Here is a 25,536-nt window from a genome sequence, read left to right as displayed (position 1 = left end):
GTTGTCTTGGTCATGGTTTTGTGGAAACTGTGTATTTGGTGTCCTTTACACTTTGTTTAAAAAGTTTGCTGTGCACACACTGCAGCAAGCATAAATAACTTGTATTACACAACAACTTTAATTGTCTGCTACTAACATAGATATTGTTAGTAAATCTGAAATTCATACAGCACTCTCCAAAATTATTCACCCTTGAAAAAGAAAAGCAAAGAAGGCTATAAAATAAACACAGATACAACTGTATTGTATGCTCAAAAAACATTCTTTAATACTAATAAAATTCCTAGGTGGAAAAGATTGTCAGAATTACTTTTTCCAATTATTTTGCACTTCATCTCAGTTCATCTCAATCTTTTCTTCTATATCAAGGGTGTAAATACTTTTGGAGGGCACACTGTACCTCAAGAATTTCATTTAATGACCACAAATGGCAACAGAGTTGAGTTAGAAAAGGTTATTGGCATTACAATAACTTGTTTAATATAGGCATTGATTAATTTTTTTTTTTTACAATAAATATTGAACAAACTGTTTGAAAATCCATGTTTTACAGCTCAGCCCCAGTTTTCAGGGGGCACAGTCCCACGGGGTTTACGCATCTTTGTTTTAAACTCTTAAGAGCAAGACAAAGAGCTGAGTTTCATCAAAGAAACCGACTGGTGTAATTATGGCTCCGATGCTTCCCTGGAGTTGAGCAGCCTTGTTTCTATGTACAATCTTTGCGGACAAAACACAACATCACATCTGGTCCCCACAGCCCAGCGGTGTCCAATCATATCCAGGAAGGGCCGGTGTGGGTGCAGGTTTCTTTGTTTTAACCCAGCACTAAGACATCCAATTCTATTTACCAAGGTGTTGATTGAAGACCATAAGCAGTTAATTCACTGAATCAGTTGTTGTAGTGGCTGAGATGAAACAAAACCCTGCACCCACGCCGACCCTTTTTGAATAAGACTGGACACCCCTGCTATACATCGTCCTTAGATACACTACACATAATTCCACTGTAACTGTCAATCTCCGGCAAATTCCGGAAGTTTCTCAGACAGCTTGGGTAAATCCATTGAGAACCAGCAGGGCACGAATGCAAATTAAAGTGTCCCCTCGTGGTGTTCATCGTAGGTAGTATTCTATTGCCGCAGAGAAAGCTGCAAAGCCTCCGCACCCGAGTACTCCTGCTTTGAGCCCAGCTGTCAAAGAAGGAAAAGAAGTCATTTTCTTCAGTTAAAACATACTATCCACAGACACTGATTAGCACACATGCTTGTTAACTGGTTAGTGTTCTATCTCTCAAGTAATCGTAACCATTGCAGTAAGTCATTTTCCCACTCTATTCCCTGTACTGAAATACTGAACTCTATATTCCTGGGCCCATTAGTAGACCCAGTATAAAAGATGGAAACAGGTACATATGCATTAGTGGAACAGCATACTGTACAGGAAAACAGGCCATTTTAAAATGAGTATATTCCTTTAAAAAACAAAAACCTCCAGAAAACTGATCCTTATCCTCCAATCCGGAAAGCCAAATCACATTTGTAGGCCATTTCAACCACTGCAATGTCCTACATCTTTAAGGAGAGTGTGTGAGTGTGTGTGTGTGTTTCCGCCAATGTGGATGATGCTTGCTACTAGCTCTTCTCACTCAGTGGTTCCTCAGCTGAGCTGTGGAGTCTGCATTACAGAAATTCCCTTTATCTGCAGATGACACAGGCAAACTACAAGCACCCAACTGCTATTGGACAGCAAGGAGGGGGGAAACCCCGCCCACTGAAACCCTGCCTATCCGGGTGTCTCAGAGTCCATGGCCATTGGTGCTTCGTCCTGCAGGACCCCTGGCTACAGTCAGCATTCAGTTCTGCTCCCCAAGGCTCATTACTACTCCGAGCACTAGTGTTTCAGCTGGGTGTACCACCCCGAATGGACAAACAGCTTGGAAAAGAGGAAAGAAAACGAAAGAGAGAAGAAAAAAAACCTACCTCTGAATCCAATTGCTCCCCCAGTCACACAGCCACTGTAAACAGCATTTTTCCAGTCAGACTTGCCTCTGTGCTGAAAAGTGAAACAAATCTGGTTAAGAAAAATGCAACAGATCTATTCGCCCAGATTTTTGTGCAGTTTTGCATGTAACTTCTCCAATGCAGCTGAATTCACTTTATGTAAACTTGGTCAGACAAAACAACCTGAGGTTGTTCCATGATCTGTGCCCAATGTACCAGGAAGATTAAACACCACAAAAACAGACATCTCAAAAACAGAGTCAACATGAACTACATTATTGCCATCTATTGAGGCTTTCTGAATAGCACTGGAAACTCGCAGCTATTCTCTGCAACACACTAAAGAAAAAAATTACTCTTGTTAAGTGGGATAAGAAATTTATTTCTTATTATTACTGAATAAAAATTATTCTGAATCATCGGTGAAACTTATTACACATGATGTTTTATACATCTCAACAAAACAAATAATCTACATTAATTTAAAACAACAATTTCATGAGTGGCTAAATGACACAGTGGCTCTGGACTTCAATTATTGAATAGAAAGTTGCAGATTGTAATTTTAGGAGAGACTTCACACTTGAGCACAGAACCAGAGATAACATCTACTTATAAAATGTATCTTTAATTTAAACAAAAATTGTGCAGCAGATGTCATTAGTACTGAAAACTAGAGCAAACGGTATGCTTTCTAAATTATTCAAGGGCACAGATATAAAATTAGGACACTGGTCCTATGGGGTTCACATGTCACCTCAAATGTGTCTACCACACAGCACAGGATGTGATTTCAACAATACTTAAGGGTCTAAATCTAGGCCGGAGTACGGAATTCCAATGTATAACTGCCGCAGCTAGTTTTCGTTTTGGGCCAGCTCTTCGTTGTTTTCATCAGAGCTTAAGTAAATTAACTGCAAAATGTAAAAGAATGCCGGTCTTGAAACACCATTTCTGCCTAGGATTTATCTGTCGGAAAAAATCTGTAGTAGCGGCATAAAACCAAGCAACCGGCAGGAGGCGGCAAATGACAATTATTCATCGAAATTGTTCAGCCAAATTTTTCTATCGTATTGTCCACACATTCTCCAAGTAAGTTTAAATTTTCGTACAGTCAATGGTTTAAAGATACGTCTACTCAGAATGATTTGTAACACGCCATATACTGAATGCATAGAGCTATCTACAGCATTTGATGTATCTAGACGACCATGTCACATTTAGACATAAGCAGAGCTATACAACTTACTGATTCAATCAAACATTCGGTGCAAGAAAACATCGCGCCCACAATAGCAAAATTTTTGGCATACGACATGCCCCTTTGTCCCATGTCCCGCAGCACTTCTCTTGCTGTCGGTGTCCTCATGGGATCCTTGGGGTCTAATCCGACGTTGGTATCGATGCCTGCAGTAAAAACACCAAACGCGCCTCCCAGCACAAACCCTGTAGGAAAACATAGCGATTGTCAAACACTGTATGAAATCATAGCGATTGTCGGGCTTACAAGAGAGTTTTCTGACAGCACACTCGTTGTTATTAATGTGTCTATGCTGTCTATTAGCAATATAACAATGGCAGGGGGACATTCAGAAAGTGGGGAGTCAGAGATCCAAATTCGTATTCATCTGCCACTGGCTTAACGTTCGCTGAGTGACCGATTCCGTCACAGAGACAGCATTACCAATATTTCGCATACAAAATAGCGAGTTAGCCATTAAGAAAGCATTATACTTGAACTGAACGCCAAGTTTCTGTCTGTGGCTAGGCTAGCATTCAAGCAAGCTAAATGTTAGCTAGCTAGCAAATATTGCCCGACTAATTACCACTAGATAACGTTTGACACATAGAATATAGTCCAAGCAGTTCGCTGATCACCAGATGCTGTTTAGACAGATAGCTAAATTCAAGTTCTAAACACAAATACCTCCTACACAGGCCAACACCGCTTTGAAAGCACAGCTCTCCATCCCTCGTTCAATCATCTTCTGCTCATCAGTCTTATGAGGACTCGGAAGGCCGCCCATTATTGTGGGGTTTAGCTCCTTTATTTGCCGTTTTTCTCCGATTAGGTGTTCCAGGAGGGTACTGTACTGAAATTGAGCCATTTCTGGGCTCGAATCAGGTGATATTGAGCCCGACATCGACCCATCGGTGCTGCCTGTGGACGCCGCCATGATTGAGTTAGCGACTCGTGGAGAGTAAATTTAACATGAGTGTACGAATTTACGTTTCGCCAAAATGCAACGAGCAACTACTTTTACTTCTCCGAATATTTTAACAGGACAGTTGCGTTCCATCATTGCGCATTATTGTTCATAAATTTATTAAATTATGGCAATTATAATAGATCGTTGCATATTTGTAATTTCAAGGTTGTGAAAGTGAAAAATATTACATCTGCTTGTCGGCTGCAACAGATTCGACACAAAGCTCATGAGATATATCGAGTTGACCTTGTGTATGAAAACCTCTGGCTGTCAACAAAGTTCACCCTTCTTGGTGTTGTCAGTCCAAACCCTGAGCTTTGTCATCATATTTACATTTGCCATCTCCAAAACTTACAATACCGTTAACTCGTCATACTCATAAAACGCTAACAAAGTAATCGGATATAAAACTGGTTGTTGCTTTTTTTCAGATACACAGTGTAAATAACATTTATTACAACAGTGTCGTAGCAATCATTTTATAAACAGTCATTCGTCAAAAGCAATAACGTTAAATTCCGCCACTAATATCATGGATGAAACTACACGTCCCATGAGTCTTTAAGGTTGCTGCAGTAACCTCGCGTGCACCCTCTGGTGGAATAATCAGATTCTACTTGCTAGTCAGCATCGCGTCGTACATCAGCAGCCGTGAACAGGTGAGAAGAAAGGTGGTTATTTCCCTTCACTTACGAAGTGTTTATATCATTTGCGGAATAAATAGTTGTAACGGCGAGTCTCTTGTCTTTTAGGTATTCAAGCTTCTTACACTGATAGTAATTTTCTTAGCTTGTCATAACCTGGCTGTGATGAGCAAGCTGACTGGCGGGAGTTCACTTCGTTTACCACTAACGTTAATAGCTTCAAAGACGCCCGGTGTAGCTCGTTTATTATTTGGCATTTTCAAATGTTGTTTTCTGTGTCCACTCTGCCATCTGTCTACTTCTGTTAGCTAACACGTTTAAAAACCGTGACATTTCAGTTACGCTTTGGAGTTCGCTGGTTCACTCTGTACCCGGCGACAGAAAACACTGCAGTACAGGTTTCTGTCATAATTATGTTGTCAGGCAGTAAGGTACAGAGTCATCAGTTCTTCCACTGTTGTAACTGTACTGGGTAGATGCACTGGGGGGTAATTATTCGTTTCATACTTGTTGTCATTGGAATGAGACATGCGTGTATTATCTTGGTTTGAGTTGATAATAATTTGGGGACCCGCGATTTTTGAATGTGTTGTAGGTAAAGAGGCAAATGATGGAGAAACGCAGACTTGTTGATTTCTTAAGTGCCGTGCGCACTAGCATGGCTATTTTTGTACAGTAGCACTAGCTTGTTATGTACATTACATGACGTGGCTAATATTGCGTGATAAAACAACAATAACAAGAGCACATTGAAGGCAACTATTCAAATGTAAGCCTTGTTAAGATTCCAGACGCACAGTAAAATGTTTAGTGTTAAATAAACTCTTGCATATGGTGCCTATTGTAGGCTACTCATATTTACTCATATTACGAGTTGAATAAATACTGGACATTTTACTGCGCGTTCCTATGTGCTCATGTCATGGTCCTACGTGTTATAATTAACGTCAGTCTTAAAATTCTTAGTCTGTGACTGTCAAAGATGACGTAAAAAGGACAGGCGATGATGAGTTAGCTATGTTAGACATTTTTGAAGTGGATTCTAATCTAATGTGCATCGCTGCTGTATTAGACAGTTGCGAATGAGCGACCTGCGGGCTTTATCAATGTTTTAATCCGTAAAGTTACCGGACTGTGGATTTATCTGAAGTTAAACGAAGTTAAACGGTATATTGTACATATAAAGAAAACTTGAATTACAGCGAATATTGAACGTCACTGGAGTACTGTAGAAATGTACGACAGGCTGTCGTTTTGTTTGAATTAAACATGACAGGCATTTATGATATTCTTGTTTTTTATTTCACGAAAATAACATGATTGTTTGGTTCAGATAGGACGCAAGGGCGCTGTTTTAACAATAACTGTCAATATTTTGACAATGGTACAACTTTTGTGTCTGGAGTTTTTGGTCTATGTCATATTAAAGCCTTTTCCTCCACAATATGGATGCCTTCTAATGCATGAGAGCTTTTGTGCTCTTTTAAACGCTAAAATAAATCCCACGATTATTCATCCGTACTTTTCCATCATAGCCGTCTGTTGCTGTTACGGGCTTTTGTCGTGCTTCATCTTGGCATCTGTTTAAACGTTGTTGATTTCTTTAATAGGTCCCTAAGTGATTCATTATAGCGTGACAGACGCTTGTAGGATAGATCACAGCCCGTTTAGGATTTACACGTTTTTGCACACACCACGAGACCCTGGGATTTATGAAAAATACAAGGGATCCCTTATGGTTATAAGGCTAATCTTGTGTTTAAATGTAGGCCTGCTTCATTGGTATAATGTACTGATCATAATTGTGTTGCATGTATTTTGAATACTAGAAAGGAAACAAATAGTGATTGGTGCCTAATTTGTTTCTTTAATTAGCAACACATTGTCTGCATTGAAACGGCCATCATTTTGTGTTGAAAAAATAGGCCGATTTAATGTGAATACTGTGGCGTCCGATTCAGCATTATTTTGTGACATCATCCACAGAAAATATGACTGATTTTGATTTATAATGTCTCAGACCATCACAGAAATAGACGCAATATTGAATGGAATATAGAATACAGAATGGAAACGATATTTTTCTCTGTTGGCTGAATGCTTGTTTTTCCTCTTGTGGGTTAAAGCTTTAATCTAAAAATAAGGATTCCCTCATTTCCCAGTTAAGCAAACACTACTCGCATATAATTACAGCCTCGTTTTCTCAGAGTTCTCCGTCCAGAAAATGGAAAAGGCAGGGACTGTTCTGTGGCACAGATTTCCGAATTCGCCGTTTCCCTTCGCGGAACGCGCTGTCCTAGATCACAGACGGGGTGCCAGAGAGGATGGAGAGAGAGCTGTGTGTGAACAGAGCCGTCTGACTGAGCCAGAGCCCCTGTGTTTTTATCCATCTCAACACGGAGTCCTCTGCACAGACTGAGAGCAGTGCTCTTTGCCGTAACTTTAACGCAGATTTAGCCTGAGCATTTTACGGTTGTTTTGTGTACATCGTTTTTCAACAACCTTGGTTTTCACTGAATTCATTGTGCTCTGTAAGAAATGAAAATAACCCAAGCTGCCTCTTTGGTGGCCGTAAACTAGAATGAACATGAATTGGGGTGGAACTGGGGAACATGAATTGGGGGGGACTGATCACACCTGGGGGGGGGGGGGGGGGGATGGAGTGGGGCTGGGTACTGCCAGTCACTGGGTAACCCACGCAAGAACAGCAGCGTCAAAAAAGCCATTTGCACCTTGAGAAGTGTCTGTCAAAAAAATGAAAAACATTCCAACCCGGTGTGGCTCACAGAGTGTTTATGCCAGCAGCAGACTCTGAAAATAGTGTCATTTGCATGAATGTGATATCAGCATTTAAGGTCAAAGGGCATTGCTGTGGGTCAGAATGGATGCTTCAGACATGAATTTCAAATCTAGACTTCAACCTCAAAATGCATGTAAAACTGGTGGTAAGACTGATCCTTCAGAAGGACGAACGCGGTAGCTGTGTCTCACGTCACATGTCAGAACACTGACCTTGTGAATGGTCATGAACGGTCATGAATGGTCATGAATGGTTATGAAAGGTTATGAAAGGTCATGAATGGGCAGGATTTTGGGGAGGGGGTGGTTGTTTGCCCGCTCAGGAGTCAGAGCGCCAGAGTCTCACGACCTGAGAGAGCCGGATCGCTGAAAATCAGTTTTCTGGTCACATAGCCTGCCGCTGCTGAGCTCATTTCAAACCCCGCTGAGGAGGGGGGAGGGGGGGGGTGCTGCTATAAATAGCCGCTCCATTGACAGGGGACACATCCAGCTGTTTGGTGGGGGCCGCAGGGGGGGGGCAGGACGCTGGGGGCTGGGGGCTCACGTACAGTACAGCCGAGCATCCACCTACACACCTACACCTCTACACACGTCCCTGGAGATCAGACGCGCGCTGACTTCCTCACGGCCGTGCTAGCAGGGACCCAGGGACTCAGCCACGCCACACTCAGCCGGGCTGCAGGATGTGGGTCTCTCAGTCCCGCAGAGCGACAGGAGCGGTGTCTGAGGCTCTCCTTCCCTGCCTGTGCCGGGGGAACGGCTCTATTTCAGGGAGCAGCCCGGCCTGTGAAGTCACTGACCTGCAGCTGCGGTTCAGAACGCCAGGTTTTATGTGCCGGGTGGGAAAGTGGTCTCGGGCTGGGACAGGGAACATGTTTTACGGCCGGCGGTTTTTCCGCGTTTATGACCTTTTGATTGATTTACCGCTGGCCGGTTCCTCGCTTCGTGATTCACGAGTGGTGGGTCGGTGGGTGCACGCGCGTGTGTGTGTGTGCGTGTGTGTGTGTGTGTGTGTGTGTGTGTGTGCGTGCGTACATACGTGTTTGTGCCTGTGCGCTCAAGTGCGCGTTTGCGCGTATGCATTTCTGCACACGTTTACCCGTGAGTCCGTGTCCGCACGCACGTGTGCGTGACAGACTGGGCGCTAGGGTAACGGAGTGACGCGTGGCGGAACGCGTGGGGGCTGAGGAGAGGAGACGCAGGGGGTCACCTTCCCCCTGGTGCAGCGGTGCAGGTCGCACGCGCGCCGCGGCGGTGTCCCCTCGGCGCAGGTAGCGTCCCGAGAGCTGCGGGGAACGCTCGCCCTTCTGAGAGAGCGAGAGGGCGGTCGCATTTTCGGCTGCATTTGCATGCGCATAACAGATCGCTGAGGGTGAATGCGCAGGTCAGCCGGCGGGCAGAAGAAAAGTGCTTTTTGTGCAGGATTTTGAGGCGTTTTAGCTTGTGCATGAAATGAAAGGAACGTGAAATGTGTTTTGTTTTATGCTTATCAGTTCTGCAGAAAGGTTTGCTTTATTTGGGGCTAATAAATGTTGTCTGTCTCTGACTTTGTGAATTGATTTGTTACTGCCTGTCTTGGCCAGGTTGCTCTTGGAAAAGAGATTTTGAAACTCAATGAGCCTATTCTGGTTAAATAAAGGTTAAATAAAAAAAAATATATGGTTTGGGACCATTGTGCTGTGTGGTTGGGTTGTATGGTATGTGCTGCAGGTGTTTGGTGCTGTGTGGTTGGGTTGTTTGGTGTGTGCTGCAGGTGTTTGGTGCTGTGCGGTTGGGTTGTTTGGTGTGTGCTGCAAGTGTTTGGTGCTGTGCAGTTGGGTTGTATGGTGTGTGCTGCAGGTGTTTGGTGCTGTGCAGTTGGGTTGTATGGTGTGTGCTGCAGGTGTTTGGTACTGTGCAGTTGGGTTGTGTGGTGTGTGCTGCAGGTGTTTGGTGCTGTGCAGTTGGGTTGTATGGTGTGTGCTGCAGGTGTTTGGTACTGTGCAGTTGGGTTGTGTGGTGTGTGCTACAGGTGTTTGGTGCTGTGCAGTTGGGTTGTATGGTGTGTGCTGCAGGTGTTTGGTGCTGTGCAGTTGGGTTGTATGGTGTGTGCTGCAGGTGTTTGGTGCTGTGCAGTTGGGTTGTGTGGTGTGTGCTGCAGGTGTTTGGTACTGTGCAGTTGGGTTGTGTGGTGTGTGCTGCAGGTGTTTGGTGCTGTGCAGTTGGGTTGTGTGGTGTGTGCTGCAGGTGTTTGGTACTGTGCAGTTGGGTTGTGTGGTGTGTGCTGCAGGTGATTGGTGCTGTGCAGTTGGGTTGTATGGTGTATGCTGCAGGTGTTTGGTACTGTGCAGTTGGGTTGTGTGGTGTGTGCTGCAGGTGTTTGGTGCTGTGCAGTTGGGTTGTGTGGTGTGTGCTGCAGGTGTTTGGTACTGTGCAGTTGGGTTGTGTGGTGTGTGCTGCAGGTGATTGGTGCTGTGCAGTTGGGTTGTATGGTGTATGCTGCAGGTGTTTGGTACTGTGCGGTTGGGCTGTACTGGTCCCCATGATGTGTGTAGGAGGCAGATGGTGAGAGCAGACAGTGTCTGGAGAGGGCCTTTCCCTCAGGGAGCGGCAGATTAGCCGTGTCTGAAACGCGATCCCATCAGGTGACAGGTGACTCTGGATCATGCACAGAGAGACCGCAACAGGAAGCAGGAACCTGTGTAATCCTGAGAAAGTGATCACAGTTGATCTGGGTGCAGTTCAGCACGATGGCTTTGCCTTAAGAACTCGTTGACTGCAAACGGCAGCACTGCGAATTTTCCTCTGGACAGGAAACATATTTTTTAAAAACCCAACCCCTGTGCTCTTTGATCTTAAGAGGCTGAAAGGAATTGGCCATTGTTCGTTCCCTCACCCTTTGGAAAGGAGCAGCCCGGGATTGGGAGTGCCCCCCGGAGGACAGGCTGACTCATTGCGCCTACCCTCGGAGCGGCACGTCCCCGCGTGCAGTGGAGGGGCTAATCGCAGAGATAAGCGGGGGTTTGGGAGCTGCTCCCAGTTGGCACTGCCAGCCTGCCCCGGGAAGCCCGCTGGATACAGGGCTCATTACGCCCCCCCTCCGTGGGGGCCCACGCCCACGCGTGCAGTCTGAGCCAGGATTTCAGCTTGGGTACGGCCCAGGTCTAGGACAGCGCACTGAGGTAAGCCCCAGTGTTTAACGCTGCGTGTGCTGTGAAGGTGTGGCTGGTCCAGGCTGCAGTTCGGCTCCACAGCAGGGAAGCTCATGTTCTGTTCATGTTTGTGTGTGTGTATGTGAGTGTGTATGTGTGTGTGTGTGTGAGCATGTGTGTGTGTGTATCAGTGTGTGTGAGTGTGTATGCATATGTATGTGTGTGTGTGTGTGAGCGTGTGTGTGTGTGTATCAGTGTGTGTGAGTGTGTATGCATATGTATGTGTATGTGTGTGTGCGTGCATGTGTGTGTGTGAGAGAGAGAGAGACAGAGAGTGTGTGTGCAAGGACGCGTGCGCACGTGTGTGTGTGCATGTGCGTGTGCCTGCTGGTCCTTATTGCACACAGTCACATGTATGCATTTGGTCCAAGAATCCAGACCTTCTAAATGACTCATTTTGAAACAAGAGTTTCTTTATCCAAATGACAAACTAAAATAAAAATATCCTAAGCTCAAATTTATAAATTCTTAGAAAATATTTCAGTAAATTCTATCCATTTTGCTATATGCTTTTATATGCAATTACTATAGCATGGAATACCTTTTACAGTACATTACAATGTGTGTTTAAAATAGCAGAATGTACTGAAAATAAAAACTGGAATTGCAATTTTCAGTTGTCATGGTTTCAAAGTGCATAGTGTAGTTGATAAATAAAAAGGTTGCTCCTCATACTTTGTATTTTGCATTGTAGAACGTGCTAGTCATTTATAAGGGTGCACTTATCCACATGCACATATATCGTCATTTATCTGTTCACCTAGTCAGATGGCTTAGATATGAAGAAAAAAAAGTTCATTTGTTCTCAAACAAAGCCAGCGGAGCTTCTTCTACCCCCAAGGTTTAATTATAGAGAACTCATGCACTCTAGAAAATGAATACCTTATTTTAGACTAGCTCAAGCTTAGTCTTTCATTTCTGTAAAGAAGTGAAGTGGGCCTATTCATTTTATAGAGTCAGCATCAGCTCCAGGGCTTCATTGAAATCTGCAAAAGTAATTTTCACTGAAATCTGCAAAGATATTTTGAAGTAAAGCTGGAGGTGTGGAGGCACAGGCCTGTTGATACTTTTTAAGGAGGCAGAGGTTTTCCGTCAGAGGGCCTCTTTTTGTAAGCTATGTTGGGATTTGACAGGAAATTGACTGCATATTTGCCCCGCGCGTTCGGTCGTTGCCAGCCTCAGTAGATCCTTGGAATGTCATGGCAACGACACACCGTTCTGCTTTTCCTCTCACATGCACCCATAGGCCCATATTTGGTCATGTCAGAAATATGAACTGCCAAACCTCGTTCTTTAATCGCGTTGGCCATGCTTGCGTTCTGGATTTGGTCGTAAACTGCGGAAGACTTGATTTAAATGACATCCTCTTGATCTTGGACCATTTTGAAAGCCACATGACAACTTCGTGTTTCCTTTTCAAGGAAACTGTGGCAGGTCTATTACTATATATAGCTGTTTGGTTTCGATTTATGTTTACATTACTGTTGATGTACATGCACATAAAGATGTGAAAATTTGCTCTTATCAATTTGGTAATAATGCTAAATGAATTGATCTGAGATATTACAGATCAGTGTGTTTTAATAATGCCACATTCTCTTCAAGATACAGTTCTGTTTAATCTTCATTTTCTTTAAAACATGCACCTTTCGCTGTGAGTAGATTTCAGTATTAATAGAATCCAAATCCCACAAAGAAAGAGGCAGAAGGGGGAGTGTGTGTGTGAACCGCATGCATCATTATGTGGGCTTTAGAACAGAGCAGTCCCCCACAATTACATGATTACATTAACAACCCAGTCTAATGTGGCAGTGGGTTATTTTTATACAGTCTATGGTTTAGACATTCTCAATTTTAACACTGCCGTACCACACAAAATTTAGACTTTAACAAAATGAAGCGAAGGCAACGTAAGGTCACGATTGTCTATGGAAAAGGGTGTTCGGTATTGACCTAATATAGTCATGTTAGCTCTGTAGGAGATGCCGGCAGAACTGGTTGCTATGCTCTGTTCGGCTGGCGTGTGGGTGCGGCACCTGCGGATGGGAATCCAATTGTTTGCTCACGACAGATGAAACGCCACCTGGCCACCTTTCTCTCGCTCTCCACCTGGACGAAAAGGGAAACCACACCCGGAGACTTCAAACAAGCGCCCATGCCACCGTCCCGATGCGGCGGCCATGTTGTGGCGTCCTGCCTCACTGAGCTACGTGCACTGGGACACTCCTCTCCGGTTGCGTCAGATGGAGAGAAAAATGGGGGAGTCTTTGACACTGTGAGGGGAAAGCAGATATATTTTAGGGAGGGATATCCTAAGTTGTCTTATAGTATTGTGTTGGGCTGCTGATGTGTCCGCATGTCTTACAGTAGATATCTTTGTCTTTTGCGGGTTGGGCGGCGTCAAAGATTTGTAAAGAGTCGTGTGAATGATGGAATGCAGTATAATGACTCAGACTTCCACGCGCCTCTCCACGGCCGTCTGGGGGCCTTTTGAAGAGCACAGATAAGGTTCGTCGAAATGGTTTCCCGAACTTGCGGGGTACGTCGACGCTGCCAGAACAGGAAGTCCTGTCCCCACGGATGAGATGCAATATACACGGAAGCCTTCTCTGGCAGCGGCTTATACAGGAAGTGCGTATTCTTTGATCTTATTGGTCGGTATCAGAAAGCAGTGTGGGTGCAGGGCGGGTCACAAGGCCAAGAAGGTCGATCTCCAGTGGAGATCTTGCGTTGACTTTTAGATTTTGCGCCACCTCAGGAAGTAGTTTTTTTTTACCACCCTCTTTTTCTTATCTCTCTCCCCCTCTTCTCTCACGCTCTCCCTTGATCTCAAAAGTGCTGATAAGAGCTGAAGAGCGGGAAAGGGTTTTTCTCTCCACGGGGCCGCTTGTGCTTCTGCCGCCGTCTACGTTCTGACGGCTCGCTCGGCTCGGGGCCCCGCTCGCTCTTCATCTTCTTTCACTCGCTCTTCATCTTCTTCTTCTTCACCTCAACTCTTTCCTTCACCTCCTTTCACTTCGAATTTTTTGCTTCAGGTACTCTTGAATGTTGATGGAGTCGCAGCCCCGCCCTTTCCGTGGTATAATCTCTCTGGAGGAATGCTCGCGTCGCCGCTGCCTGTCGTGGGGAGTTCCTGCGAGCTGTCCATCATAGCTGACTCTGACACGCGGGACGCCCCGCCCGGCAGGCGCGTTTTATCGCAGGCGCGGGGTGCTCCCCTCGAAGGAATTTCCCCTTTTGTTGCGCTCTCTGTGGGGTACCAGACAGACACGTTCCAGTGAGGTAAGGTTAAGGTTACGCCTTGCGGAACCTTCCGGATTCCTTGGGGCATTCCTTCCTCTGCTTTCTCGGCTCGGCTCCAATAACGCAGTCAGGGGTGAGGGCGGGCATACGTGCAGGTTTTTCGGCTGAGATAAGTAATTAGATGCATGCACCAATGGGTCACTCTTATGTTTAACAAGCGTAAAACTGTTTAATAGTCGGGAGCAGAGGTGGAAAATCCAGATTCAGAAGGTAAAAGTCCTCCCCAGTATTTTTTTTTTTTTCAATCACCTGGATTTGCTAATTGGCACAATTCTTCACCCAGGTGGTAGAGCTAATTAGTGAATTCAGCTGGCTGAGTTCACAGGTGGAAGAAACTGATGGCAGGACTTTTACTTTCCATCTCTAGTAGGGAGGGACACAGGTCATTCATGAGCTTATAAATACATTTAGTTTTATAAGTTATTAAAAGTAGAGGCTGCCATGAAATGCAGGAACCCATCATGGCCCTCCTTCTCCACCCATGAGCCAGGCCAATGTGGCCTCTTCAGTTGGGCTTCTGGAAAACGCGGCGCAAACAAGTCTGGGTAGTCCATCAACACGTCTGCCAATGATCTGCTGCGTGAGTGACGGATGGGATGAGTCACGGGGGTCATTGTAAAGTTTAGTCAACAGGAACGCAGAGTGCCTGTCCGGCTCAGCCCACTGGTATGGGAGTTATTTATAGGTTTGTGCTCGTGTCATAACTCTGCGGACAAACAGGATAAAGGCCCTACGAGCAGTTAATGCGTTTGCCACATTCCGCGTGAGAGAGGAGGAGGAAGAGGAAGGACGAAGGCCGCCGTGGCTTCTGCAGAGTGCCGAGCAGATTCGCGCCTCGCGGTCCGATTCATCACGGAGGACCGTGTTACAGCGGGCCTGCTCAGTGCGCTGCCAAAACCAGAGAACAAGTCAATCTTAACAAGCACTCGAGTCTTACATTTAGACTCAAAAACTTATTCCTGTTACTTTTTTGCTAAATAAGACAAAAAAGATGATGCCAGTGAAATGAGACAGCTTGGCTCATTTCTAGATTTGCCAGTGGGGTTAGACAATTTCACTTGTCAAGAAAAATAAAAAAAAGTTAAGTAACATAAAACAAACTAATATTTTTTACTTGAGAGAGAGAAATAAGATTTTAATTTTTGTTACAAGACTGAAACACTTATCGCACTTTTTTTCAGCACGCCATACATGCGATTGAGAGCAGGTCCTGGTTATAAAGATGGGGGACACAGACTGCAGTGGATGAGGCTGTGGATGAGCTCTTCCTCTCTCTCTCTCTCTCTCTCTCCCTCCCTCTCCCTCTTCCTCTCTCTCTCTCTCTCTCTCTCTCTCCCCCCTCTCTCTCTCTCTCCCCCCCCCCCCCTCCCCTGAGACGGCTCTCTCCAGCAGTGATTCAGCACACTGAAGTCACACACACTGTGTGGCCCATTAGGGACTGCTGAAAACGCGCATTCTGCTCTGGGTGTGTCATGCGCAGGGCCAGATGCCTCATCTCTGTGAGTGCCACCCTGCTGTTCAGCTCTACTGCTCCGATGCCCACATTGCACGCGTGTGACACTGAGGCACAATAACTGTCAAATGAGAGTTGATTAAATCCCATCTTTGATTCATCTTAAAGGTACAGTGTGCAGGCTGTGTTCTTGGCCCCGTTTCGCTGTTGCATTTTGTAACTGTTCCACTTAAATGTGAAAACTGTGACTGCACTGGCTAAGGAATGTGATTGGATGATTTAGAGCAGTACACGTATAGTGACTGGCTCTGACTGGGTCAAGTAGAGCAGTACGTGCAATGTGATTGGCTCTGACTGGGTCATGTAGAGCAGTACATGCCTTGTGATTGGCTCTGACTGGGTCATGTAGAGCAGTACATGCCTTGTGATTGGCTCTGACTGGGTCATGTAGAGCAGTACATGCATTGTGATTGGCTGTTTCAGTTGGCAGGGTTGCCCCGGCTCAGTAGTGACTCCTCTGGTCAAATGAGAGCCTGCAGTGTGGCTGTGACAACAGCACTAGCTGCACAGTCCTCACAGTACAACAGCCATAGCGGCATCACTGGTGGATGTGAAATAAGCAGCCGGCAGGCTTTTGCAGGGTCATGCTAGTCCTTGCCCTTCGAAGTGGATGGACACTGTAGCATTGTAGCAGTGATGGGCCTACTGTTGTAACTGGACATTTCATATTGTGGAAGTATATGGGGGAACATTTAGCATTTGCGCAGGTTTTAGATTGATATTAGTTACTGTTTTATCATTATAGTTGTAATTATTCATAGCTTTTCTTGCAATAAAACAATTATTGTTGCAGAGTCATATCTTGAATTAATAATGGTATCAATGGATTGACCAAATCGTATTGTATTGATTAAATGATTGGCTCATGTCAATAATATCCTGTTACCCAATTTGCCAAATTAAAACAGATTGATAAGATCATGTAATGAAATGACTGGATCTTCCTATTTTCCAAATGACCAGATTAAATGAATGAACTGATCAGATTACATTGAGGAAATGCTTCCAGCGTGTTGGTGAATCGCTACTTCCGTACCAGCAGCTGAGGACACGGGTTTGTAATCAAAGGCCGACGAGAGTCTTCACCTGACAGGCGGCTCACGCCCCCCAGTCCGCCGTTTGGGCCAGGCGAGGTGAGCGGGGCGGAGACCCAGACGGGTTCACCCCCCTGCTGCGCTCCGCGTCCGTGTCGACCCGTTACCCGGGAGACGGGCCGTGGTCACGGCAGCAGTCTGGCCTCGCCGAGTGGGTGGGTACAGATGGCCTACCGCTGCTCCGGCTAACCAGCCAATGAGGAGGACCCGCATCACACCCTCTCAAAGCCGCACTTCTAAATGTGAGAGAAAGCTTTAGTTTCTGTTATTACAGGCCATGGCCATGCGGGAGCCAGCTTTCTCTTCTGATGCCAGTGACGGAGTGTGATGTGTCAGGGCCACATCAGTGCACAGCACATGCAGTTCACACCACCGATGAGCAAAAGGCTGACTGAGGGAACCAAGGGAGGCTTTGGAAAGCATCCTGGAGTTTAGCTCTCGGTGTCTTTCTCTTCTCGTTAGGAAGCACGGCTTAAGTACTTTTCACTTAAGCGTAATTAGTGCTGCTTCGCCTGCGTGTAATGCCATTAATATTTCAGAACGTGTCATGAACGTGATGCGGCTTCGCTCCGGCGAATCGCGGGAACGCGCGCTCGGAACTACGCGGGAGGCTATTTCCAGGGAGACGCGTGTCCCCCGCGGTCATGTGTTGGCGATTTGTCAGCAGCGGTGTTTGTAGCGCGTTCGCAGATAGCTCAGACGCGTAGACCTCGCTGGGCAGACGCCAGCTCGGTGAGGAACGCCGCGGCTGTAATTGGTTTTCAGGATGGAATAACAGCCAGGGACCGCCTCGGGAGGGAGTGATGTGGGGGGGGTGGGGGGGGGGGGTTAACTCGTTGATGAGTAGATTTTTTTTGGAATGTTTTTTTCTTCAAAATTATAAGTGAGTGTTCTAGAACGTTGAATTCAATTACCAGCAGCGATTGTGACATCAGCATCAGAACGTTCAGTTTAGAACATTCTAATCACATATTTGTGATGTCACGCCTTAAAAGGTTAAAGCGGTGCATGCATCCAGCCTCAGACTGCCGGCAAACTCGGGTGAAACGAGGAGCCAGATTCTCCAAAGCACACGGAGCAGAAGGGCTGTGCCGGCCTTGGTGCCTCTGTCCGCTAAGTGCGCGTGACTAACTGAAGGTTAACGGGAGCGCGCTGTCCACGGACCAGCGCTGGGTCAGGAGGCGGGCTTTTGTGACGGGACTGCAGTGGAGCTGTACCCAAGAGAGTAGATACGATGATGTGGAACCAAACGGTCTTTCACTTCCTGTTTAATGAGCTCCTTTCATGTTCCTCTTTTAGGACTTTCACGGGCTCCTCGGTTAGCTGTGCGGCGTAGATGTCAGACGCGGAGGCTGAACCGGATTAAAGCTGTTTGGAGTTCCTCTCGGCCCCCGGAATTCACAGCTGGTTTTAGGTCCGATGAGAAAGAGGGCCGTTGTCCAGCTGGTGATGAACGCACTTTGATTAAAGGGCCATTCGTCATCGGCGGCCCCATCTCTTCATCCATCTCTCGTAGAGACAGCAGCGCTTCTGCTGTCTTAGCTCTGTGGGCTGCACGTTGGGTCCTGGGGAAGCTGAGAGGGTCGGGCTGCTGCGTTCTCGTACAGGAAGCTCAGCGCGCCCGCCCCGCTGATGCTATCGACAGCGTCCGACCAGGACGTGGATTGTTGACACAGCGTTTATGAAGTTCAGCCTGCGCGAACTGGAAAGCGCTAACCAAATATTAGCCTAGAGCTCTCATTATTTATGTGAGTTTCTTTTGAGCGTGGGTGAAGTTTCATTACCATCAAGTCCCATAGTGTAGCAGCAGCTCATGCTGCACTCTGTGGGCTACTCACAGTATTTAATAATCAGCTTTACAAGATCCCTTCTGTGTATGTGTGTGGTGTGTGTGCTTTTAGTTTTGTGTTTTCACATGTATTTATGTATCTTATGTTTTCTGTGTGTGTGTGTGTGTGTGCTCATACTTAAGAGTGTCATTGTGTGTGTGTGTGTGTGTGAGGGACTTAACATATCAGTGTTGACTTAATGTAAAGAGGAACCAGTGAAAATCCTCAGACTGACTGTGAAAGTTTTTGAGTTCCAGGAATAAAGTTTTGTTTTTTTTCCCCCTGGAGTTTTAGCGTTTCCTTTGGTTTGGTTCCTGTAGCCGGTTCCCAGTCTGCTCCAGAAACGTGACATCACGGCCCAGCTGTGCCTTTCCTCCCGAAAGCACGTCTCGCTGGCCTTAGCCGCTCGTGTGCGAACAGCAGCTGCTGTTTCCTCCCTCTCTGTGTGTGAATAACGTGACCCCGCTCTGAGGAGACCGGGAGAGCTTCTCAAGGGCTCGAAACAGGAAGCGCTGGCGGCCTCTCGCGGCCCGTCTGGAGGACCTTACAGGCCGCAGCGCACAGCTCCGCGTCTCTCGTAACAGGTGCCGTTTCCGAGGTAACCTCTTCCCCCGTCGGGGCTGGGAAATGGCTGACGGTCAGGACGTGGCCTAAAGCCCTCAGCACGGCGGTGGGAATTACTGGAGCAGCCGCAGCGCGTAGCTTCGGGTTACAGGAATCCAGGAGGAGCGCAGCAGGGAGCAACCCTGGTGTTAGCCTCCCTCTGTAATTTTCGCGGTTCTTCCAGTAAAGCACGAAAAGAAAGGGTAACATCTGTGTCAGCTTCAGCAGCTCACCCCCGTTACCGAGCGGCGCAGAGCCCTCGTCCGAGTCCCGCGGGCGCGCGGGAAGGGCCGCCGCGTAAACTTCCTGTAAACTTTTCCGAGCCGTTAGCCTCGCCGCGGAGGGCGCGGCCCTCACCGCCGACCGCAAGCAGCCGGCCTTTTTCAAAATGGCGCCCTCGGAGTCGGGTTTCAGCCAGAGCCGCCTTCTCTTCCAGAGCCGCCGGTTCTCCCTGCCGCCTCAGGTTGTGGGTTTGGGGGGGGGGGCTGGATCACGCTGGACCGCGCGCACTTTCCTTCGCGGGCGCCGCGCCGAGACACGGGACAAAGAGGGGGCATTGTGGGCGCTCCGGCGGGAGTTTAGGAGGGGAGCGTCGGGAATCGGGAAGGTACGAGCCATCGAGCCTCCGGAGGAGCCATGTCTGCCCTCTCATTTTAAATTTCATAGAGGAAGAAGAAGAGGGATCGCGTCCGGCGGAGCGAAGCGGTCAAGCACCGGGAAACAATAAGAGCCCGAGCGTGCGTCCCCGCACAGCTGCTAGTGCACAGGAGCCGAAACCCGCTGCCTTTTCTCACAGGGGCAAAAAACTAAATAACAGTCCTGTGGGGGGGGGGGGGGGGGGGGGGGGGGGCGTGGGGCTGGGATAGAGCCAGCGACTCCAGCGGCTCTCCCTCGCCCACGCTAACGCTAATGCTACCGGCCGGCGCGGGAGGGAGCCTCCGCTTCCGCAGCAGCAGCAGCCCCCGGCGCCCGCCAGCTTCTGAGAGAGCCCCCCTCCAGGAACTCGCCGCGGTTCCCCTCCCTGGGGCTCGCTCACTCGCTCGCCCGCCCAGCCTGCCTGCGCTGCACATGCAGTCAGCCTCTCACACGCGCGGAGAGAGAGAGAGGGAGAGAGAGAGAGAGGGAGAGAGAGAGAGGGTGAGGGAGGGAGAGAGAGAGAGAGAGAGAGAGGGAGAGAGAGAGAGGGTGAGGGAGGGAGAGAGAGAGAGCGCCAGACTGCTACGCCCCGACCGTTGGCTCGGCTGCCTGCTCTGTTCCGTGAGTACCCTCTCGGCTCGTTCTCCTCCGCTCCGTTCGGCCACAGATCAGAAGGTGCAGCGCGGGGCAGCGCTGGGCTAACTTACCGCTAGCACGCTAAACCTGACAGGTCTTACAGCGATAGCGGCGCCGCGCGCTTCACTCTTCTTTACGGGCGTCGAAAACTCGCTACGCTAATAGAGGAACTCTAATTTTCCTTTCAAAACAAATGTGGAACTAGTCTAAGTCACCAGGATGTTAGCCTGGGTTCAAACTTTCTTTGCAATTTTATAACTCGCTCTTCATGTATTATCTGATGGCTGTCCGTCTTTAAGTAATATTTCACTCCAGTTGGCGTTGAAGTGCTACTTTCATTGGCAAGGACCTCGGATCTTTGACTGGAAAAATTCTATGGAAAAACCCATAAAGTCTGTGTGTTGTTTGTGAGCCTCGAGCTGGTTTCTATATGCACTGCTTCTTCAGACGTTCAAGCTGACAGTAAAAAGGTAGTTTTCTGAGAGTAGGAAAGGCCTGGCTCCTGCAGTCTGTGGCACATCTGTGGTTCAGAGGATGTGATCAAGCAGCAGAGTATTTAACCCACACATCCTTTTTAAAGAGCTCTGCCAACCTGACTGCAGTATAAGTTTTTTTTTTTTTTACTTTAGTCTGTATGTTTAGTTTGAAAATGAACCGTGAATATAAGAGAAAAAAAAAATTGCACTGTGGTGTGCTATACATAAATAGCAAATCCGGTCACGCTGACTAAATCTATTTTCAATGTAGCGTAAGCCATCTTTCTTTTTCGTAAATATGCGCACAGGAAGTGAGCAGGAAGCCGAGTGGTTTCTTCAGTGCCAAAAAAATCCCACTCGAAAAACCAAAATCTGTCACTAGATGGACCGTGGAAGCTGCTGTTCGTATGGCTCTTTTTTGAAAAGGAGCGGAGTCTGTCGCTAGCGCGCCGGACTGTTCTGGCTTCGCTGAGGATGCGCGCATCTTCTCCCCATCTGTCACTGGATGTTGAGCGCCGCTGGGCCCTGGCATTTACCGCGCCAGCGTGTCGCATGCTCGGGCCCGCGGGAGGAGAGGGGGGCGCGCCGGCTATTTATAACGCCATGAGGACGGTGCGAAATGCCCCAGCGCCGGTCTAAAAAACCCCCTGTCGGAGGTCAGAGGTCGCGGAGGCCTGAATGAAGAGCGGTCCTATGGCGGCGGTGGCCTCCAGTGAGGCCAGATAGTGATGGACGTTTAAAATGGCGATGAGTGAGGAGACTCCCTGAAGACTGCCTTGCATTGCACGCGTGTTTTGTGATCTTTTAAAAGGGCAATGGCGTGCGTTTTGGTGTAGGCGTTTGTGTGTTTGTGTGCTTGTAGGTGTGTGTGTGACTGTGCCCTCCGTGTGCATTTCTGTGTGTTTTCCACCCGTACTGATGTGGCACATCTGTATGGGTGAACGTATTATGTGTTTACACGTCTGTGTGTTGGTTTTGGACACAATGTGTATGAGTCTATGTGCATATGCATGCGTTTGTGCAGATGTTTTGTGTGTGTGTGTGTGTGTGTGTGAGTGTGTGTGTGTGTGAGAGAGTGAGTGAGTGTGTGTGTGTGTGTGTGTTTGTTTATGTGACTAAATAAAGACTGGTCTCAGAAGTATAGCTGAGGCAGTCTGTAAGTAAGGGGTAGCTCACATTCAGAGAAAGATCAGTCCTCACGTTCAACCACGTGTCATTCTGCGATAGTGTTGTGCATAACATTTCAGTTTTTAGAAATCCTTCCTCTTTTAGCATTTACTTTAAAAACCTTCCCTGTGCATGAGGTGCGTGCATGAAACATTCAATCACCCGATATTAACATTATCTTCCCCTGCTTTCTGAGGATTGGCTCATCAAAACAAGCCAGAAGTCCTCACAAGGGGAGCGATTTACTCCTTCCTAGCGACAGTTCAGGATTATAAACGCGCCTTGGAACCGTTCACATCTCAGTTCTTGGACATCTGAAGCCGATAAGGAGGGAGAAAGCGAAATGGGTTTTTTTTCCTAACGCTTTGAGAGATAAGTTATCGCCGCCTGCCAGCCAGGAATCTACACACAGACTCCTCCGCCGAGCTCGGGGGAGAAGCCGGCGTGTTTTCGCGGAGACCGACGCGGAGCGCGGGCTTCTCCTAGCCTGGCCTGCCGTCTGAAGAGCGCGTGACACAGCGAAGCTAACGGCAACCTTAGCGACGCTACAGGGCGTGGCAGCTAACTGCCAATGCAGATTCCCTGTTTTAATCTACTGGCATTTTTCAGACTAATGGGCACAACATTCCGATGTTAGGCCACAGCTGTTCGCTCTAACAGTCTTTGTTTTGAAAGGCCTCTTTATCACCAGTTAGCTCTGTCAGTACCCCAGGCCTGCAATTTATAGCTAGTCTTAGGCACTGGCCAAATATTTTTACAAAATGTTTCTGAAAAAAATGAAGTAAATTGTATATATCAGCCTATAATGAGCTAGTACTGGCATATAAAATTAGATGCATGGAACATTTGAGATCCTGTTTTCACAAAGAGTTTCAGTCATTTATGATTTATATCAGGTTCTTAGGAACTTTGTTTTTTGATAAGGTGAGGAGTTAGTGAGGAGTGCAGTGGAGGCGCTGCTCCTGCTCGGAGGTGCGGGGGGGGGGGATCTCCCGCTGCGGCCGTTGGTCCAGGGAGGCGCACGTGAGCGGTTTGCGGGAGGCCGAGCCGTTTCCGTGCCTGATTGATGACCCACTTGAGGTGTCAGAGAACGGAGACGCGTCACGGGAGAGCGCCAGCACGCCACCGCACTGGTGTATGGGCCTCGTGTGAGGGGAGCTCCAGCTGTGTGTGTGTGTGTGTGTGTGAGAGAGAGAGAGAGAGTGTATGTGTGTGTGAGAGGGTGTGTGAGAGAGAGAGAGTGTGTGTGTGTGTGTGTGTGAGAGGGTGTGTTTGTGTGTTTGTGTGTGTGTGTAGTATGTGTGTTTGTGTACGTGTGTGTGTGTACGTGTGTGAGTGTATGTGTATGTGTGTGTGTGTGGTATGCGTGTTTGTGTACGTGTGTGTGTGTTTGTATGGGGGGTTAGTGGGTGTGTGTTTGTATGTGGGGTTAGCGGGTGTGTGTGTGTATGTGGGGTTAGCGGGGTGAGTTGCAGAGCTGGCCGCGGGGACAGAACGTGGCGCACACGTGTGCTCTTTCCGCGGACGGGGTGGGAAAAGGGGCGGAGAGCAGCAGCCAGATTATGGGAAAGCCATCAGTCACGCCGGCGGAGACGTCTGCAGCCTGCCAGGGCGCGGGGCTGGAATCTAGGTCAGCGCGTGAGGGGCAGAGACGGACTCGACACACTTACGGGCCGCAGGGGCCGGGTCCTGCAGTGATTCTCGCTGATAATTCGCCATTACAGCAGGGAGACACAAACCAATGAGTAAAACAAATAAGCTTGTGGGAGCATCGCTTTGATGAATAATGTAACTGGACTCGCTTGGCCCTTCTTGTTGGCCTTTCCAGCAGACGGCCCTTCGTACACATATAAATATCCTTTTGTGTAAATATCCGTTTTGTGTTTGGTTTCGCTAACCGTTTCCCTTTCCATTTAACGTTTCCATGGTTTTACTGACAGCTCTGAAATATGAGTGCTCCTTTTCGCTCCTTTCGATAAAGGGTGCCTAGGAGTGGTCTCTGAAAAATAGGTTTTCTTTATAATTACCCTTTAATTAAAATGTATACCTAATTGGAGCTTTAAATAGAGCCCTTTCTGTAAAAGGTTTGTGGGCATTTTTAAATGAACCCCAGGAGAATATGTTAGGTTTCATGTTACCAGCACACAGAAAGTGAATGGGTCTTTTGAGGCCAATTTATAAACCCTTGACATGTCGAACCAAACACGTTCCCTGGGTTTCATCGTCTCGCAGATTGACTCTAGGTGCCTTTGAATGCTTTGGGGACCCAGCCGAATGCTTTTTTTCAGAGGTAGCTTTCGCTTCTCCCACGTAAGTATTATAACGTCAGATTCACATGAAAAGAAGCAGGCAGGAAATACTGAGCCCTGTGTCAAATGACTCAGTTTCCCCCGATTCCTTCCCAGACGCGAGGAATCGTGTTTTATTGGGAGCCAAACCAGGACTCGACATCACGTGACCGGCCCAGCACAGTGCGCGCTGTGTCTGCTAATCAGATAACTACTTGGGGACTTTCTCTAATTACGCTCCCATTAAATGTAGCTTTGTGAGCAGTCTTTCACGGAGGCGCCGCTACATTATTAGTAACAGCTTAACCTTTGTGAGTTGGTTTTGGTTCAGTGCCAGTTCCTCCAAACAGTTTAAGCCACCACCCCCCCCCCCCCTTATTTTTTTTGTGGAAGTAGCTGAAATTGAGTTTTGGTCATTTTTTTTACTGAAGCCTGTACATCCTAACCAAACAGTTTTCTGCACAACACAGTAGTGCCTTTTATGCTGGGTTGGCACAAAATCCAGGTGTGTGAGCTTTTGGATAAACACCCTCATTAGCCAGTTTCAAGGGCTGTTGGACTGCGGTAGTGAATGATTTTTTAATAAGACTAAAAAGACAAAAAGGCTACCGCAAATTTACCTTCGCAGTATTGCTGTTGCCATCGTTTTGCTGTCTTTAAAAGGCCTTGGCCCTGCCAGAAACCTTTTAAAAGTGAAGGACGTCAGAGAGCGGAAACGCGCTATTCATAAGCACTCAGTTTCAATCGTCAGAAGAGCCCTGCTTTAACGAATGAGTTAGTGTATGCCCGCCTCAGTTAAAATCAATGAAGCCGGGCACGAGGTCTGTAAGTAGCAGCTGGAGAGCTCATTATACCGCGCGCGATGCAGTGCCTCCCCATCCAGAGGAGCGCTTTCATTCTCTGACCGCCTGCCCTTTCCGCGATGATCATCGCATTAATTATTTAAACCGCGACTTCCGAATTACCGTGTTCCATCCATGCGAATTAAAAATAAATAAATAAATACGATCGAGGTTGATTTTATTCCCCGCGTGCTTTTAGCTTCAGGCACTTCTGCAGCAGCGAGCTGTGATAAGAGCTCAGAGTTAAATTCTGCCGTTATTTGTCGCTGCGCCAAGGCAGCTTTTTTGGCTGCTGCACTTACCCC

The 25,536-nt window shown here is 47.4% G+C and overlaps 2 protein-coding genes across 2 annotated transcripts in view; one reads left to right on the top strand and one right to left on the bottom strand.

The window, feature by feature from the left end:
* Positions 1–16: 16 nt before the first annotated feature.
* On the bottom strand, positions 17–4,215 carry timm22 (translocase of inner mitochondrial membrane 22 homolog (yeast)). Its single transcript, XM_035433231.1, has 4 exons — positions 3,928–4,215; positions 3,250–3,446; positions 1,980–2,052; positions 17–1,190 (listed from the first exon to the last, which is right to left on the bottom strand). Exons 1-4 carry the CDS (start codon positions 4,175–4,177, stop codon positions 1,114–1,116), a joined length of 597 nt encoding a protein of 198 aa, XP_035289122.1. The 5' UTR covers positions 4,178–4,215; the 3' UTR covers positions 17–1,113.
* A 16,112-nt stretch (positions 4,216–20,327) lies between these two features.
* The window catches only part of specc1 (sperm antigen with calponin homology and coiled-coil domains 1), an 88,774-nt gene continuing 83,565 nt past the window's right edge, over positions 20,328–25,536 (top strand). Inside the window, 1 exon segment of the mRNA XM_035433229.1 lies at positions 20,328–20,443. The gene's annotated coding sequence lies outside the window, so the exon portion shown is untranslated.

This window comes from Anguilla anguilla, chromosome 9 (assembly GCF_013347855.1).
Source record: "Anguilla anguilla isolate fAngAng1 chromosome 9, fAngAng1.pri, whole genome shotgun sequence".
Taxonomy (NCBI): domain Eukaryota; kingdom Metazoa; phylum Chordata; class Actinopteri; order Anguilliformes; family Anguillidae; genus Anguilla; species Anguilla anguilla.
Note: the sequence above shows the minus strand (reverse complement) of the source record. Positions and strands in the feature narration are given on the sequence as shown.